Here is an 18,887-nt window from a genome sequence, read left to right on the forward strand (position 1 = left end):
GAGTGATGCAAGTCAAATTATTTTTTTTAAGTAGAAATAGGCTGAAGACACTTTTAGATCCATTTACTGATTTGATTGCACTTTTATTGTCTTTTACTTATTTAGCTTCTATTTAGTGTCTCTTCTTAATGTTTGCCTTGCAGAAAAATAAATAAACAACTTTTCCAATGTTGATAAAGTCATTTAGTTGTTTTGCTCCTGCTTGGTTAGAAAAATGGGGTCCAGTGTAACCAGAGAAAAGGTCATGGATGAATGCTATCACAGAGAATTATTTAATTTTTCATTTCATTCACTCAATAATGAATATGAAGAGTTTATGTACAACTAAAAGAAATCATGAACGAAAATGATGAGCAACAGAAAAAGTTGTCCATTGAGTACTCCACCAGATATGCCCCCTACCCCCAGAGCCCCACTGCCCCCACCCCAAACAACTCTTCAAGGACCAGCAGATAGACAACAGATGGGGAACAAAACAATCAGCACTCGTTTGACAGTTGTTATTTCTGGAGTGAACTTTGAAGATCCAAACAGAATGGAGAAGGTAAAGAAAACTGAGGATTCTATGACTTCCCGGTCAGCTGGGGCAGTTTTCCCTTCTGCCCCGTCACATGCTGCTGTGTTCAGCTAGCTGCCCGGCCGGTGGTATCAAGGACAGATGGAGAAAGGTCAAGCAGGCTCAGCCATCTAAGGTCCTCTGTTGATGTTGAGTCACTGCTAAGTTCCACGTCAGCATCAGAACAGCTCTGTGTGGACACCTGTCTGCTTCTTCCTCTGACCTTTACACACTTTTCATATTTGATCTGAAATTGAAAATGACACCACATCACAGCTGGTCTCCCTCATGATTGGTTCTTAGAATTCAAGCAACTTGGAAGCATTCCAGCTGATCTACAGCTAGTGATATATGTGTGAGAGTGGTACCTCCTTTTATTTTTCTTCTTGTTTTAGCTTAATCTAAAACAAGCTTTCGCTTTCTTCTTTCAACAAATGCTGCAGAAATGCAGCACATCAGCTGATTTGTTATTGGAACTGAGTAAACTGGGATTATCAGCTTTTACTTGTAAAAAATTATCAACAGTCAGTTTGAAAAGCAAGACTGAAAAAAAAAACAATTAAATACAATTCATGCATAAATTGTATTTCTCTGAAAAATATAAAAAATAATTAATAAAATGATAAATCTTTCAAAATCTGTTCTCTTTTAAATTATGCTGTATATTTTTATATTAAACGTAAAAAACATAAACTGATATTTATATTGTTTTCATCCAACCTCCTTACTAAGGATTTTTTATACAGTTTAAAATGCTTTAAACAAGTTTTATCTTTTTACAGTTTGTCTGTTTGAATCATTTTGTTAAAAATGTTTCTATTTCCAAAAATATAACTTGTAAGATGCAGTGCGTGGTTTTTTGTTTGTTTGTTTGCAATACATTTTAGATAGCATGTGTTATACATTATTTTCCTTGAGCATTGCTCTTTCTAAATTATTTAACATTTTATTTTGAGTTTTATGCGTTATTATTTTTAAATACTTAATAAATAGCTAAAATCAGAAAACTGTGTTGCCACATGTGGGAAAGTTTTATTTTATAATGAATTCAAAGCTTTTGTTTAAAACATATTATTTTAAAATACAAATGCAAGGATCATGTGTTTGTAATTTCTGCCGTTAACAAAAATATGCTAATTAGATGAGCTTCAAAAAGTTAATATAATAAGAAGGAAAGAAAGAAAGAAAAAGAGGAAGAGAAGGAAGGAAGGAAAGAGTCTGGCATGTTTTAGTACAAAAAAATCTCACAGTATTTACTGCAGTTCAGTTTTCCATCTATAACTCAACAAACATTTTTTAACTGATATATTTTACCATGAAGAAAAAACAATTCTGATTTATTTTAGTCACCCAGTTAAAGAAAAGCTAAAGTTCTGTGCTTTTTTAAAACTTTTTTGCTCTTACTTTTACTCCTGAAAGAAAGTGAGTTGTATTTATTCCTTTTTTTGCAACATTTATGCATTTGCAGGTTAATTCTGATTCCGTCTGATAATTTTTACTATGTCTGTTTTTTAATAAAAAACAACAATTACCCCCTCTCCCCTGCCCCCCGACACCTTCCATTCGACACTGTGTCTTTTTGAGTTGTCTAATGTGATGGGAAATGGTCTTGTAAAATGTCTGACTTGAGCGTGGTGCACATGTTCGCGCAGCTTTCATGTTGAGAAGGGATGAGTAACTGTGGATGATAGGAGGGTCTGTGTTGGTGCTGCAGGGCCGCCCTCCCCACGCTGCGCCGAGCTGCCAATCATCTGTCCCACCTTGCATCTTTCTGACTGACAGTGATGTGTCCTCACGCTGCTCGTGGATAAATGATCACTAATCAGCCCCCGAAGATGAAGGACAAGTCTGTAAGTAAAACAAACACTTTCTATGCTTCACAAGGTTTGTTTCTACATGTCAAAACCTGATTTGTTTCTTTGGCAGGAAGGCTGTTTTTTCCTGTTGTGGTTAGGCTGTGTGAAGGCGAGGCAAACATTTGTCATGCTTACAAAACACAAACAAAAACTGTGCTACTGCTGCACACGTCTTCATTACTGTTGAATAGATCTTCTTTATTCACATAGTAGTAACATTTCCCATGACTTTTATACTGTTAGATGTTTACACAAATGTGTTGATGGGAGAGAACCATTTTTAAATCAAATCACATCAGATAAAGTCGCCAGAAAAGAATCAAGCCCACCTCCATGTTAACGACAGCAAAAACTACTTTGCTCAAAACTATTGAATACTTGGCAATGTGTGCGTTTCCATTTATAACTAACTGTTGCAAAGGAAATAAAGCTTCCTTGTCTGACTTCCTTTGCAGGTGCTATAGCACAGACTGTGTTATAGTTAATTTTTAATGATAATTCATCCACAGCTTTCTCTGCTCTGCCTGTGCGGTTGTTTGAACATGTCTCATAATAATGAGCTCTGTAACACCAGTCCTACAGTTTCACCCTGTCTGTCACAAGAGACATTCAAGCAGATCTTGTTAAGCCTTTAAAAGAGAAAGTACCATTCTTTGGTGATCTTCTGTGGAAGCGTTCACATGTTCTCTTAACTACACAAAGTGAGGACTACTTGTTTCTTCATAGTTTTCAAATAAACACCAGGTGTGTATGTGTGTGTGTGTGTGTGTGTGTGTTGTGATGCTGGTGAGCCATGGTTTGTGGTATTATGGAAGTTGTAAAGATTAAGTGCAGTAGCAGGACCAGAAGTTGTGAGAGTGCCCAGAGCACGTGGAGCAGTTGGTTTCTGTGGATCCCGCTCTGACACCTGCTCAGTCTCTGCTTCTTTTTACATTAAAGTTTATTAGGAGCAGATGAAATGTATGTTTTTGTTTTTGCTTCTGCCAAAAATTCTACTCATTATTAAATATCTGGAAAGGAAATAGAGAGATATTGCTATTTGGGTCAGAACAGCACATTGATGCCATCAGCAGCAGTGATGGTATGATTGGGTAAACAGACCAATGCTGGGAAATGGGTTCTTAAAAATCTTAAACTTTAAGGGTATGTAAAAATACCAGACTGAGCTTTAAGACTCAGTTTCATTTACAGTATCTAGGTTTTGTTGTGATTATTAATTTTTTTTATATTTTAATATATACTAATATTTTAGGAATTTCCATAGAAAATTAAGAACATTGCAGACAACCTCAAATATTCTCTTCATGATACTGTCATGAAACAGTGTTTGTAGTCAGAGGTTTCTTCAGATTTGTTGTAACACTGACCACTATAGGAGTGTCTTCCTGCTTACAGCCAACAGCTCTTCAACTCTGTGCAGAAGAGACCCTGAGTCAATACTTCCAATAAATCATCCTTTCCTACAGCTACATGTTTGGGGAATACAGTCTGGAAAAAAATTAAGAGCCCACTGCCCTGAACCACTGGGAACTTCGTGGTTATTCCACCAAATGCTGATTTCTGAACTCTTCCTGAGTGAAAACATTAGTATTGTTGTTTCTAAATGAATATTAACTCGTTTTCTTTGCATTATTTGAGATCTGAAAGCAAATTTGACAATTTCTCATTTTCTTCAAATAAATACAAAATATTTTGCTTGGAATTTTGGAGACATGTTGTCAGTAGTTCATAGAATAAAAGAACAAAGTTCATTTACTCAAACATATACCTGTAAAGAGTAAAATCTGAGATTTTTCCCCAGAGCTGTGTCTGTACCAGCTTTGCACAAATAGAGACAGAAATGTTTCCTTATTCATCTCAGGTCATGTCTGAACTTGAATTTTAAAATTGCAGATCACAGTTTAATTTAGGTCTGGACTGCTGACTGCTGTGATCTGAACCACTCTATGGTAGCATTCACCGTATAATAATCAAAATTTAAGTCTAGATTTATTTTTGTTGCTGCAAATGAACGTAAAAAGACTGAAAAGTGTCTTAAAGAATTATTCAAGCAGTGGAAATGAAGGGAATGTAACGTTTGTTGACAAATGTATTTCAAGTGTCATCACACTTTTCATGTACAGCCATTGTCAAGTTTTGTCAGGTTTGGTTTGCTGTGCGATTCCCCACCATAACAGACATATTCAAAAAAATTGAATATTATTGAAAAGCTCAATTATCTTACCACTAAGATAATTACTTAAATTAATTACACACTGATGGATGTTTGAAAGCCTTTACTTCTGTTAATTATGATTTTCCACTTACAGCTAATGGAAACACGACATTTAACATGAGAACATGACATCAAAACAAAAGAAAGTCAACAATTTTTTAAAAACAGAAATATGGGCTTAATGAAAAGTATGTTTAATACCTCCTTAAAGGCTGTTTTTTCAAAAGGTATTTTTAACTTGACAAACGAGACTGATTGAGACATATCTTTATTATCATTCTACAACAATCTAATTTATTGAATATGAGGTAATATTCATGTGTCTTACAGCAGAAGATATCCACACCAAACACAGATTGAAGGTCACAGAAAGAGTTGGATATTTTTTCCCCTGTTCTGTATGATTTTATCATAGCTATACACAGAATCCCTCTGGCTAATATAACATACTGACCTCTTCACAGGTAAACAATATCTGGATCTATCACTCTGTAAATACAGATTGTGATAAAATATTGATTAAACAAGACCTTTTTTTCTGCTACATGCTTCTTGTGTGTCCAGTGATGCTGCTGCTGTATCTCTGGCATAGATGTTTTGATGATTTATATAGATAACTCACCCTTTATTATGAAACACCTGGCATTTTTGCACCAAGCTGCGTTGATTGCTATGAATTAGGCATAGGATGGAAAGAGGAAGTGTCCTTGCTGAGTTTTGCAGAGTATTGTGTGTGTAGACATATTACCCATAAGTTGTGTTTGATCATTTCTGAAATGGAACTAGTTTTCTGGATGTAGGAGTTGATTTAGTTTATTGTTTGGTACATTTCAGTGTCAGCAGTCAAACATTTAATTTCAAATCTGTTGCTGTGTTCACCACACAGCAACAGACTCCATAACATATAGAGTTTTCCTCACATGTGGATCCAATAAAGAAGAACAGCGAAAGCCCCGCCTCCTCCTGTCTTTGTAAAAACATGGGAGGAATGCAGCTCTGACTCAGCAGGTGTTTCACAGCAGACATTTTGGCTTGTCACCACAGGAAAAGCACATTTGTTTCTCATGACACAGAATGTATCTGCATTCCTTCCACTTGAGATAGCCTCACAGTGCTGATGTGTAGCTTGGAACACATTGCAACACTTTGGAACATGGCCATGAAAAAACAAAATACTCTTCATCGTTGCTCCTCCAGAACCAAATGTCAATCAGGACAACGCTCCTAATCCAGTTTAGTCAGTGACACCCTCAAATAGGGATTTACCTCTGAACTCCAGATAAATGATCATAGAGCTTGAATTCCCTTATATTTGAAGTCTAGCATGTCTGTGGAAAAAAGGGAGAAGAGTTGTTTTAATTTTGGACAGAAGCATATCAGTTTGTTACACACTGTGGAGGACTGCACTTAAAGTGAAATTGAAAACACTTTTATATCAGATTTAAGATGATGTCCATGTCAAACACATGATATTCTGCGTAAAGAGCAGGAGCTGTAAGAGGTTCGTGAGCTGTCTGCCTTCAGATCCAGACACAGTTTCATTATTTACACATGACCCATGTCTGAAAGTTTAAGAGCTATTCCTTGTTGCCTGGGTTAATGTGAGGCCCCTCTGAAGTATCTGCGTTCAACTGTAAGAGCTTGTCTGCTTCCCATAATGCACCAGCCCATCTCCTGCCTGGTGCAGGCAGTAAAAGAGGCCATTGTTCCTGTCACTGTGAGGCATATTGCATACACTTATTACACAGAGTGGGAGAAATGATTCCCATTATACCTCTGGAATGTCTTTGAATCAATCAGTCTATATGGATAAATACTCTTTTATACAGTTTAATCTATAAATTTATCACTTAAAAACGTTTCTGCCTCCATGTTTCAGAGAAAAGAACAGAGGAGTGTTCTCTATGGTATAAAATAATTTGGTATAAACAGAATTGTGACTTTTTGTAAGCAAAAGGGTAATAACTTAATGCTAGTGTTCTAAGATGAATTCCATCTTTAGTGTGAGTAAAAACCACATGCAACCTTCTCTCTTTTGCAAAAAAAAGAAATAATAAAAAAGCTTTGATTATCTCTCCCTGTAATTCTCCTCTCACACTGATCTGGATGATGTGTCGCTAACATCAGCTGGAAAAGCTTGCAGCTCCTCTCGTGGATTTTTCCAGCATGATGTAATGTTCTGCTGATTCTCCAGTTATAATGCCATGTGCAGTGACATTCAAAACTAAAGAAATATCCTGCACTTTAAAAAGTGAATTCTCTCTACTCAGGCAGATCATTTATGCTTCACAGACCACACAAACCCTTTCAGCCCCCAAAACATAGCATTGTGTGCTTTTACATGCGTGAGAACATTTGATTGTCCATGTTCTCAGGTTACACGCACATGCATTCTGTACAAAAATAAGGCTGATCCATTTGTGGAACAAAATAATCTATCCAGTGCAAAGTCACTGAGCCAAGAGAGACACAACTACTAGAGGTGTTAACGAAGAGCCTGGTGCACCGATCATGAAACACAGCCTTATCTGTCAGTGTTGAATCTATTTTTACCCTGGCTGTATCACATATCACCTATTGCTCCTTTGTTCAGGGCTGTGGGATATTTCGGGATACTCTGATAGATCTCAGATAGTGCAGGAGTCAATGAGATGTGGAACCTCTCCACGACAGTTGATATCTTCCTTCAAGCATGTGTATGGTGAGGTAAAACCCAAACTGCCATTGACCTCATCTGGAAATGTTCTCTTCTATTCTAGACTTTCACCAGACCAATGGTTCTTACTCTGTTAAAGCAACAGGGTTGGAAATTTGCAGTGTCACCATGTGAAACTGAAGAAAAATGAATAGGTGTGTTAGATATGGGTCACCTTGTAATGAAACGGTCTGTTATGCAGGCCTGTTGGTTTCATATAAAACCAACAGTCCTCTCCAATAGAGTGCTATATATAACATGAATCCTTAACATCCTTTTAAATAACTATAAGCCCAAGTAAATATGCCAAGCTTTTGAAACAAGAAGTAGAAAAGTAGTGCATTGGGTGTGGCGGTGGTGTAGGGGCAGAGCGTGTGACCCATGTATGGAGGCATCAGTCCTCAACATGGCCATCACAGGTTGGAGTTCTGGCCCAATGACCTTTGCCATATGTCTCCTCTCACAGCCTTCCTTTTGACTCAATGTGAAGAAAAGGCCACTAGAGCCAAAAACATCCTTCAAAAAAAAAAAGAAAGGTAGTGCATTCAATTTTGTTTGCATGAAAAATAAATTAGTCTCTTGATTTTGCCCCATAAACCTTCAACGTTTGTAGACGTATGAGGAGCTTAACAGTTGTTGTGTTCATAGATTGCTGCACCTGAGTTGTTGGTTTCTGCAGCTCCTCCAGGGTTTCCATGATGCTCCCATCCTGGGCATATCAGTTTACATGGACCTTCCTGTATTGGAAGGTGGGCAACGGTGAGAATGATTTATCTTTGTGGACAGAATTATGTACGGCGTTTACATCTCAACACGGCGCCCAGCGTGTAGCTCTGTCTTCACTGTAAAGTTTATGTATGGTCCCGGTTGACCAGAATGTTAGTGGTTAACGAACCAGCGCTAACCTCATCATGCAGCTTCAGCCCGGTGAGGAGCTTTCACGCTTGCCTCGTAGTCATATATCACGCTGGTTTTATTATTTTATTATTATTTTTAATATTATTTTTCCAGTTAAACGGTGCACCAAACCATATCAAATGCTTTGTCCACTTAGCCAGAGTTGATGCACACGGCCGCTCGGAGATCTGAAAAACTCGTCCCTCAAACTTGAGGAACCACAAAAGTTTCTGTGATTCTTATTAAAAACTCAACAGACACGAAATGGAAGAGCTACTAAAGCCACATTAGCAGCATTGAATTAAATCTCCTGTTTGTTGCGCATCTCTGCGCAGTGCAGTGGATTTAACTCATCATGCAGGGCTGATACAAGGCTGTCTGAGGCCTGGAGCAGAATTTGACTTAGGGGCCCCTCTTGCTGCTAAAATCATCAGCACCTCTAACAGCTTCTGTGTTAGATTTTGTGAAATCTGGGAGAGTAGTTTAATTGGCTAACCTAAAAAGCAATAAATTATAATTGCAGTTTACTAATTTGTATTTGTGAACAAACAGAGTTCAAACTCTAAGATTAAACTCACAGCATCAGATTGTTGCTATGGTAACAAAACAATCTAACTATGAGTATTGTTCTTTGAACTTTTACAAAGTAAACTTGCCAGCTCCTTAAAATCTTAAATTTAAATGTTAACCAATTTAAATAGTTTAACTTATGTATACTGAAACCATTAAATCAAATTCAGCAGCATTGATAATCTCAATAAATAAATGTTGCATATATATATATATGTGGTCTGTGTTAAAATATTAGCATTTATGGGGCCCTGAAGGTCTGGGGGGCCTTATGGAGCCACTGACTTAATTTGGATTAAACAGAAGTGCAAATAATTGATATTCTTTTTAAATGTATTTTTTGATTTGTTGTTTTTAAGACTAGTTGTGGATTTAAATAGCATTTCAATTATGTTTTCCCGAAACATATAATTTCACTGTAATATTTTTACTTTTCCTGTCTACTTAGCATCTTTAATACAATAACATGGTGGACCGCCTTGGCATACCGAGGCTTAGCAAGTTTTCTGGGGGAAACCCTGCCTGGAATATTGTTTTAGAACAGTGTTTCTCAACCTTTTTTGGGCCAGTGCCTTTATCCAGGTCCCTCAGCTCCCCCCACCAAAGAATCTGTAAGCTACTTTGCACTGACTATTATTTTATTATTAATATTACTATCACTATTGTAGATGTTGTGATTTTTATGCTTGTTTCTGTATTTATCACCAAAAATAATTTCCCAGAGAACAAAAAAGCCATGTGAATAGAAATTATTTTCACAGTTGTCTACGAAAAATGCAATGAACATTCAAGTTAAAATCAGTAGGCCTAACAGCAGTCAATCAGAGTGGAAAAAATATTCTTATTTTGTGCCATTTTCTAGTTGTTAAATATTCCACAAAATGAGCAGATAAAAGTTGTACACCAATGCCAGTTTAAACTTTGAACTATTTGCAAACCGACTGAGCTCTGCAACATTAAAACATGGATAGAACTGTAACTACATTAATCATAACTCTTCTTCTCTTCAGCGTTTCTGTCGGTTTCTGGTGGTGCAGCTCTGTGCTGCCTTCAGGAGAACGGGACATCAGAGTATCATCCATAAAACTTCACCCACATGGCATTTATTGTGCAAACCAGTGCTGTCATTGGAAAAACAACAGTTCCAGATCCTTTTAATGCCATACAAATATGAGACAGAAACATGGATTATATCTTTATATAGATCTGTCTATTGATTTATAGATTAATAGTTTTACTGGACAGAAATTACAAAGAACATATCTGGAAAGTGTCATGGAGTCATGATACTTTCATGACTCCATGAAAGTGTCATGGAGTCATCAGCCTCATGACATTAACACTGACATGGAAAATAATATTGAAGAAATAAATATATCAAATCTAATTAAAAACATAAATAAGTGATAAGTTCTTTACTGTTATGGTCTGTAAGATATATTTATTCTCAGTACTAGATGTGGTCTCAACAAACCCATGGCACTTCAACTATATTATTTTACCTTTTATCTGGAAATAGTGTCTGTTTATTCTTGCCATACAGTCCTCTGTATTAATTATTGCTCGAAAGGTCTTGCCATACAAGTTTATTCCTCTATTTACTTTAGTTTCTTAGTTTATTCTTGCATTTTTTTCTTCATTCATTTCCATTTAGTTTCCTTTGATTAGTATCATCCTCTCTTGGTTTATTGCTATGTCCACTTTATTTCTTTCCTGTTGCTAGATTTATTTTATCGTTTATTGACCATCATTAATATTCACTCATCACCTGCTGGGGCTCCTAATCATCATATGCTTCACATCATGTGTTGATTTTTCACTGTTCAGCGTCGGATTCTCTGTTTTTATGCCATAATTCACATCTAGTTCGTCGCTTCGTTTTATGTCCCGCTTCTCCTGTTTCAGAGTTTTGCGCAATGTGCGCGTCTTTTTTTTTTTTTTTTTTTTATCCTGAGGTGCAGGGCGGTCGGGAAACGTATCGATGGGGAAAAGGCAGACTGACATAAACCTTTTAAAACAACGGAAACAATTTCTGCATTCTGATTATTGAAATTTAAAAGTGCTGTGTTGTTCTACCACCCCCGTTTCATACCGGACCACTTACAGTTCCGGTGTTATCGCTATAAAATGAACGCCCTCTATCGTGGTATCACTATGGAGAGATTTCTTTATTTAAATAGGTTCATTTTTCAGAGGGATACAAAGTGAGGGTATCGTGATTTTAGCTACCAGTAGCAAGAGAACGGAGCTGCGCCAGCTAACAGAAGCTAACAAACACTGAATAGAAGAGCTGCCATCGATACAGTTGCAGCCAAGCATGGTTTAATGTTACACAATACAGTTTTACCAAGTTGCTCAAACTCTAGACTGGCATTGTTGTGCATATAAGGTGTAAAGTTTACCTTCGACCGAGCGCCCCCCAAAGGCATCCCAGCGCCCCCCTTTTGTAAAAATGTCCGCCAGCGCCCCCTGCCGTCCTCTGAACGCCCCCTGGGGGGCGGTACCGCCCACGTTGAGAACCGCTATTTTAGAACTTGTCTCTGCTTTAGATCCCTCCCTCCATTTGTTAGTATCCTGTCTGCTGTGTTACTTGGTCTCTGAGGTCAGAAACAACTTTATATCAAGATTATATTAAACTCAGGTGAACCCTGAAGACAGTTCCTCAGCATGCATTTTATTTGCGATCACCAGAGGCTTGAATTAGTCATTACTCTTATGTTACCCTCCTACCTAACAGTTAGGCACTATGTTTATTTCTCTGTCACATAAAATCCCAGTGCCATACAAAGTTTTTGGCTGCAGCACAATAAACAGAGAAAGGAGATGATAATTTCTGTAAACCATGTTGCTGGTTAGTACAAACCAAAAGACAGAGAAGAATTCTGCAGACTCACCCAAACTCAAACTACTGCTTTAATAGCATTCATAGGCAAATGTACGTTCTTCTTTGTTTCACTTCTACCATCTCATTGATGCAGCTCCAAAATGAGCAGAATGAGAAGGATGACAGCAGCAGCAGTGCTTATTATCTCATTCAGAAAGACAGTTGGAAAGTGATTTGTTGAGTTTAGAGAGTAGAAGCCTGCATACTCCCCTCATGCTGGGTTTGTTTGGATTGGGCTCTGATCCTCCTTTCCAGTCAGTTTCTGTGCAACTGTTTTCCTCTGATTCTTATGCAGTTATGAATGAGGTGGGGGAATGTGCGTGGGGTGGGCAACAAAGGATGATAGCACAGGAATTCACGCTGTGTTGGGTCATCTTGGATTTTGCTCCGTTCACCATTTCTACCCCTGCTGGGCATAGAGAGGGAGTTGTTTGCTAGTGGAACCCTGTTCTCCCTGGGCTCTGAACACAAGCATGTTTCAAGTGTTGAAGACCTAGAAATGATGTGCAGTTTTCTTGGTAGAAGCTCCGCAGAGTCCATTCATTCACTTCTCAAGGGCCACTTTGGCTTTTATTTTGAGCCAGAATCCATCAGGGACAACAAGTCAAGGGCTGCATTCCAGGTCTTTTCCACAAAGTCTGTCTTCTCCTGCTCTGTTAAGTGTAAACTCTGCACAGCCCCTTACTCAGTACCCGAGGTTTGTTGAGTCATGTGAGATCATGTACACAGAAACACAGGAGAGGTGGGGGCAGCTACTGTGGCTACCTCTAGGTATTGGGTGGAGTTGAGGACGGGGGGAAGCAGAGGAACTAAAAGTCACAGGGCAGCAGACATGAGAACATGCTGCTGCTAGCTTTGTATAAGGTAATGTCTATCTAGCATGTTGGGTGGGACGGGTCCACTGATTTATTTTAATACACTTACAGCTCTGCCAGTGGGGGAAGGGATGTGGAGTCTGCCAGTTCATCTGAGGCCCGCTGTCACACCTCGGATAGGACAGAACTTATTAGTTGACAAACTCACCACAGAGGGATAAAAAACGCGTCAAAAGAGGCAAGTTCAGACTTTTCATCTGCATGATGTGGATTGTTAACTCTGCTGGGTCTCAGCCATGCAACTTCCTGTTACACATGCATGTTTTGAGTGCATTTCCTCGCAGTAAGGCTTAGATTTAGCATTCAAATCTGTTTAGTATTGCAGTGATATGGAATAAGAAGCATGGAGTTGGGAATGTGGGCTTGATTTCTCTGACTTGTCCAAAAAAACAATAAGAAATCAGTTCCTAAAAGGCGTTATTCTGACACAATACCCTGTGAATATTCTCGCGTTGTGTTTATGTTACTCTGTGTTTCATTCAAACCAGCACCTGCTTTACGTTACACACATTCCCAGCTGGCACATGTGTAATCTGTGCACCAAGACAGAGGAAGACAGCGGGGGCACGATGATAGTAACTTTCATCCTCGAGTTTAGCTGAAGAAGAAAGAGGAGAAGTTGGAGCTGTTAAAGATAACCTCCCGCCTCATGCAGTCAGGCTGGCAGACAGGAGAAATCCCATCCAACTCCTCCGACTCTGGTCATTCTGAGAGAAGAAAAAGAGCAAATCAAAAAGAAAACTGATACATGAAATCACACCAGTTTAAATGATTAATAAAATGAGGATAAAGCCACCTGAGTTTGTAGAAAGCAGCACTGAAATACAAAAGCAATACATGCTGTTGTATTGCTTATATGCACCTGAATTTTCATAATAACTGGTTTCATTTTTGCCCACAGATGTTAGGTAGAAATGTATGCTTTAAGACAAATTTTTCAAAAAGCTCCACAATAATTCATACTTTTTGACAAGTAATGTTATCCAAGGGAAAATATATTTCATTATTAAATTAAAAAAAACTAGCATTCACAGAAACTACTAAAAGCACTTCATCATATGTAAGAAAGCTTGATTGGTTTGTTTGTGAATGACCAAATGTAGATTAAGGAGAGTCTGAGCTCAGGGGAACGGAGCTTTGGTGAAGTGGAGGTTAATGCCTCTGCAGAGTTCTCCACTTCGCTCTGTGTGGAGCTGCATTGTCCCTCAGTGTGCTGCTCCTGCAATGGACAGGCAGCCTGTACTCGATGTTTCCCACACATACACTCCACCATGCACCCTAGAGCCCCAGCACCCCAATGAAAGTCCCCATCAAACAGTCGATGTATGCAGATTCCCACTGTATTATCAAGACTGACAAGATCCCAGAGAAAAGGGAAAAAACAGCTTTCTTCAGTTTTGGGTTGAACCCAAAAGAATAATCTGAACAAAGGTGGAAGAACTGAAACTTTACTTCTTGTTTTTAGTTTAGCTTAGCCTAAAATACAAACATATTTAAAACTGCCCTGTAAATGTGTACAAGTTGGGGTCATTGTTTTGTTGGCTTATTTTTGTTCTGCATTCCTGCTCTGGGGCCTAGTCACCATGGAAACCATTATGTGGGGCAACTGGCAGTGGAAAACTTTAGAAACCTTCTTGGAATATAGTAATAACTCCAAAGCTCACACCCCACTCCCCTCCTTTCTCTCTACTCACCTTCAACCTCTCTCTCACCATTGTCTTTACAGCTAGCTCACCTCAGGCAGCGTTCTTAGGATTTCAGGCCACAGTGCTGGAATGTTGAACCCTAAGTTCATTTCACAAAAAACAACATTCTCTGGATCCTTTAAATTTTTACTTTAGTCAACAACAAGAAATGCAGGATTTTTCAATGCAGAAAATCAATTTGATGTGTCCTGCTGCGTTAAAAACTCTCTGATGTAGCAAAAACCAGGCAGGACAAAAAATATTTTGCTGAGACAAACTTTGCAGAGGAAGTGTTGCTGATTCAGATTCAATCAAATTGTCAGAGTGAAGTATTACCTTATTGCTCACAACTCATTTCCATGTGGAATTCTTGCTGGCAAAATAAGTACATCAACTGAAAATATTCAGCATCTTGCCATTACTCAAAGGTTTTCTTCTTTTTCTGCTTTGCAGCTCTGCGTGTCAAATTTGTTTGCAGAAAATAAGACTTCCTAGAGATTCTCTCAGGCTGAGGTGATTAGCAAAGCTGAACCCCATAGTTCCTTGGCCAGATTCTGTATTGCTTTAAGTGTGCATCAATATAAACACGTCTCAGTCGCATTTTCTGCAGGAGATATTTTGTGTGTAACATGTCTGAATAGGAGCATGAAAGATGCTGTGCTGTGTGGGGGATCCAGGGTCATTCTGTAGCACTCTTAGGATGTCTTTGTTTGTGAATTAAGGAGGGTGATATGTAGGCTTTCTCTGTTTAATCTTCAGCACAAAAAGTGAATGAAACACACAGCGGTCTGTACCCCACCCCCACCTGCTTTCAATGATGGCAGAGGGTCTGGAAATATTGACACACAAAGCAGAGAGCAGCCCTGAAAACCCAGGAATCCCCCTGAGAAGACACTGGGAGGGAGGGTGAGGTGGACCCTTGGAATGCACTCCGAGGAGTTAGTCACTTATTTACAAGTTGAACTCGGTGAACCCTGCCTGACTCAGCCACTTCCACCCAGGCCAGTCTGGCTTACCTCTCCCTCCCACTTGTCCCTCTGTTTTGTTCTTTACCCAGGCCTGAGGCTCCCCATTTGCTTGCCCCGCCCTTCCATCCGCTTATTGACAGGCATGTCACATTCATGCCCCTCATTGGGTGGATTCTTAACCTATGCTTGCAGTAGCCTAATCCAGCCCCCACACAACCCCAGTCACCCCATTGCTCTCCATGAGCTGCGAGAGTTGAGGTCATGAGTTCGTGACGAGTAGCAAAACAAATGTCAGTGGGAAGCTGCGATGCCATGAAGTAAAGCCAGGGAAGCAAGTATCGTTCACACATTTCCCTCTATGATAACATCAAGCAGTTTGTGGAGGAATTTTGACAGTTTCCAAAAAGTACAGACTAATTTTCTTGTTAAGGCTTCAGGATTACTTCGGCTGTATGCTTATTTTTCTGCTTACACCCAAGATAACATATGAGCCCATCTGTTATTAGACAACATCCTCTAAGTCTGGTTGGTTGTTATGATCTGTAGTCATCCCAAAGATCAAAAAGCACACTTTCAGGGATTCTTGACTGCTTTGTGTTGAAAATGACAGAAATAAAAGGTCAGATCTTGTGTAAAAGCGCAGAAGCTGATGTGCTAATGGCAGTGTTTCTGACTCATTCTTAAAGCCTCCTGTTTGCTCTAATTTCTTCTCTTATTAGTCATAGAGGAGGTCAGAGTTTGTCTTTAAAAGCAAACTTTTACAAATACTTTTTTATTAAAATGTTATTTGTTAAATATCTGAAAAGTTTGTTTTTTAAATAAATAATTAGAGAAGAATTTTACCTTATTGAATCTGTAGCAGCCTGCAAACAACTTGATGTTTTAGATTAGGAGCATAACTTCTCTAAGCTCAGGTTCAATAATTCTAAAACTCAAATTGTAAATCAGTTTTAACATAACCAACTAGTTAAAGTTAGCTAAATTTTACATAAAGTTCACTAAAAATCAGATTGCCTCATTCAGATGAATGTATTTGAACAGATTTTCTCAGTTAAATCCTCCTTTATGAGACACTATTAAATCATGATCTGTTACTTTGAAAAAGTAATAAGACTATCAATTAGTCATTACTCCTTTAAAAAGTAACTTAGTTACTCAACTGATTACTTATTTTGAAAAGTAACTAAGTTAATGAAATTTGAAATTATTTTGTTAGTCATATGAAGAATTATTATGTATATAGTTTTTGTAAAAAATAAAACGTTCAAATGTAAATGTCAAGTACCCCTGTAGTTCTTAACTACAAGTGCTGAACACATTACTAACATATTAGTGCTATCTGTAGAATATAGTAAAATAAAAATAGCTGTTATTGTCCCACAGAGGAGAAATGAATTGCAGTAGAGAAATAAAATCAAGGAAAAAAGTATCAAACAGTAGATGCAAAAATTGGTTTTGAGTTACTTTGGCAGAAGCAGAAATCCTCTTCTGTACCATTAAATATAACATTTGATGCAACACACTTAATGTAAACAGTCAACTATAAGCATTAACAAAGGAACATGGTTAACCAAGGAAGAGGGTGTACTGTACTGTCCTTGTCATAGAGGTTATACTTTTTTTTCTTTTTTATCTTCTTTTGGTCTTTCCTTTGGTTTGTTGTTTTGTTGTATTTCCTTCTAATTCATGTAAAGCATGTTGAATTGCCTGGTTGCTGAAAATGTCCTCTATAAATAAAATTATCTTACCTTGTATAAAACTGAATAAACTTCAGCCATAAATCATGTTTATATTAATTTAAATTTAGTTTCAGTTCCTTGTAGTTTAATTGACATGTTTGTGTCATATGTATTGGTTAAAAATAGCACGTGTGAGGTGAAACAGTGCTTTAAACATGAGTTTCCTGTTATTTCTAATGACCAGAGTGTAGTACCTCTCCTCTATGCAAGTTGTTTTTTACAGTTTGAGGGAGGATCCATTACAATATGTGGGGCCTAACAACAGCACATGTCTCACCAAGACTTATCTACCAATTTTAGTCTTGTATACATCAGTAGTTCAATAGCAGAAGGATGGGAATGATTCATCCCTTTGCAACAATGCATCACACATCATATGTGTGATATCATAAAATCTGGCCCAACAGATTTTAAGTAAAGTGCCATCCTGCCTGCCATTGCAACATTAGTCACAGTCACATTGTAATTTTGTAATTTGCAGCCATAAATTAGGTTACATGAGACTGACTCTGTGGCTTTTGTGGCCATTAACTTTGCATATTCTCCTTGTTTTTCTTTTCCATAGAAAGTACTCTTGGTCCAGCTGTGTCTGCCAGAGGTACCTTCTGGTTAAACAGGACTGTGTGTGCAAAGTCAACAATTAATTGAATCAGTTTTAGTCTCTTACATAAAAGCTGTTTATCATTTGATCTTCTATGTTTGACTGAGTTTGTACTGTTATAATTTGACTGAACTGGAACTTATATGATTGGATCTTAATATGGCTACATGTTTGGATTGCGCTAGAATTAGGAAAGACCACTATTATATTTCCTACTTTATAGTAATATCATTTGAATTAATCATCCTGTGATAATAATACTAGACCCTAATTGTTGATGCTTCCCACTCCTGACAGCATGGTGGTGACATTTGCTATTTTAACTCATTCTCCACTGTTCCACTTTCCTACTATGCTGTGTTCATGGTTCAAAATAGGATTACACACAGTTATTGTGTTATGACAGCCCCTTGGTACCTTGGCCTCAATTCTGTTTGTGGTAATCATTGGACAGGACATTAAGGTGTCGTTGTGAAGTGAAGGGTCTTGGGTTTGAAAGCCTGAGGGTCCCATTCTCACTTTACTGTTGGTAAAACAGCAAAAAGCTGCACTAGAACAGTCTACCACTATGTGAAGTTACCGGTGTGAGAGTTAGCTCCTCTGAGAAATAGACTGGTCACTAGTCAGTGTCTGCACCAAGTCGACGAGTTGAAGTGTGGTGGGGTCTTTCTACATTCCAGTCTTCTCTTGTGGTCATGTGATGTGAATCCTGACCTAAGTAATGAGGTCCTGAATACAAATGGCTGAAATGATCTTTGTCCACAGGATGACTGGGCTATGCTTGACCCATTCTGTCCTCTGATGGAACCTTGAAGTAGAGCCACTGTTCCTCCTCATCAGTTGCTGGATTTGAGATCTGATCAGAGTGCCTCCTCAGCACCCCTCTTTCAATGTCTTCCAGCCTTGAGGAGATCCTAGAAATTACCCAGAACCTGTTGGAAGGACTACTAGCCTGATATAAGGTTGCGTCACTGGTTTGGGATGTCCTGAACATGTTAGGAACCATTACTAGCTCTCCAATATGCAGTGTACAAAGGATTATTTTGGACTGTTTAACCAATTAATTAATTGACATAAAAGGTGTAGTGAAGTAAACTATTTGTTCATTAGAAAGTTTTATTTTTGGGCCAGTATTTCTATTTGTGGTGTTCTGAGTATCTACAAAAAGACAGTGATGAGTCAATTTTGACTTCATTACAATAAATATAAAATGTTGAGATAAAGTTTGTAATGGTTCAAAATAGAAGTTCTTAACATAATTTCCTAATGTAAATCAATTGAATTAATTTATTCCACTTCTCTGAAACTTTATTTGTTTTAAAACTGTCGCCTCAGTAATGTGTTTA

At 38.1% G+C, this 18,887-nt stretch overlaps 1 protein-coding gene across 1 annotated transcript in view; it reads left to right on the forward strand.

Moving 5' to 3' along the window:
- bach2b (BACH transcriptional regulator 2b) overlaps positions 1–18,887 on the forward strand; it is a 94,522-nt gene that overhangs the window by 17,572 nt on the left and 58,063 nt on the right. The window contains exon 2 of the mRNA XM_015011345.2: positions 2,271–2,406. Within this exon, the coding sequence (XP_014866831.2) occupies positions 2,368–2,406 (39 nt within the window). The 5' untranslated portion in view covers positions 2,271–2,367. The remainder of the gene's footprint in view (positions 1–2,270; positions 2,407–18,887) is intronic.

The sequence above is a fragment of the Poecilia mexicana genome, unplaced genomic scaffold (genome assembly GCF_051168715.1).
Source record: "Poecilia mexicana isolate PSO_F unplaced genomic scaffold, ASM5116871v1 scaffold_21, whole genome shotgun sequence".
Taxonomy (NCBI): domain Eukaryota; kingdom Metazoa; phylum Chordata; class Actinopteri; order Cyprinodontiformes; family Poeciliidae; genus Poecilia; species Poecilia mexicana.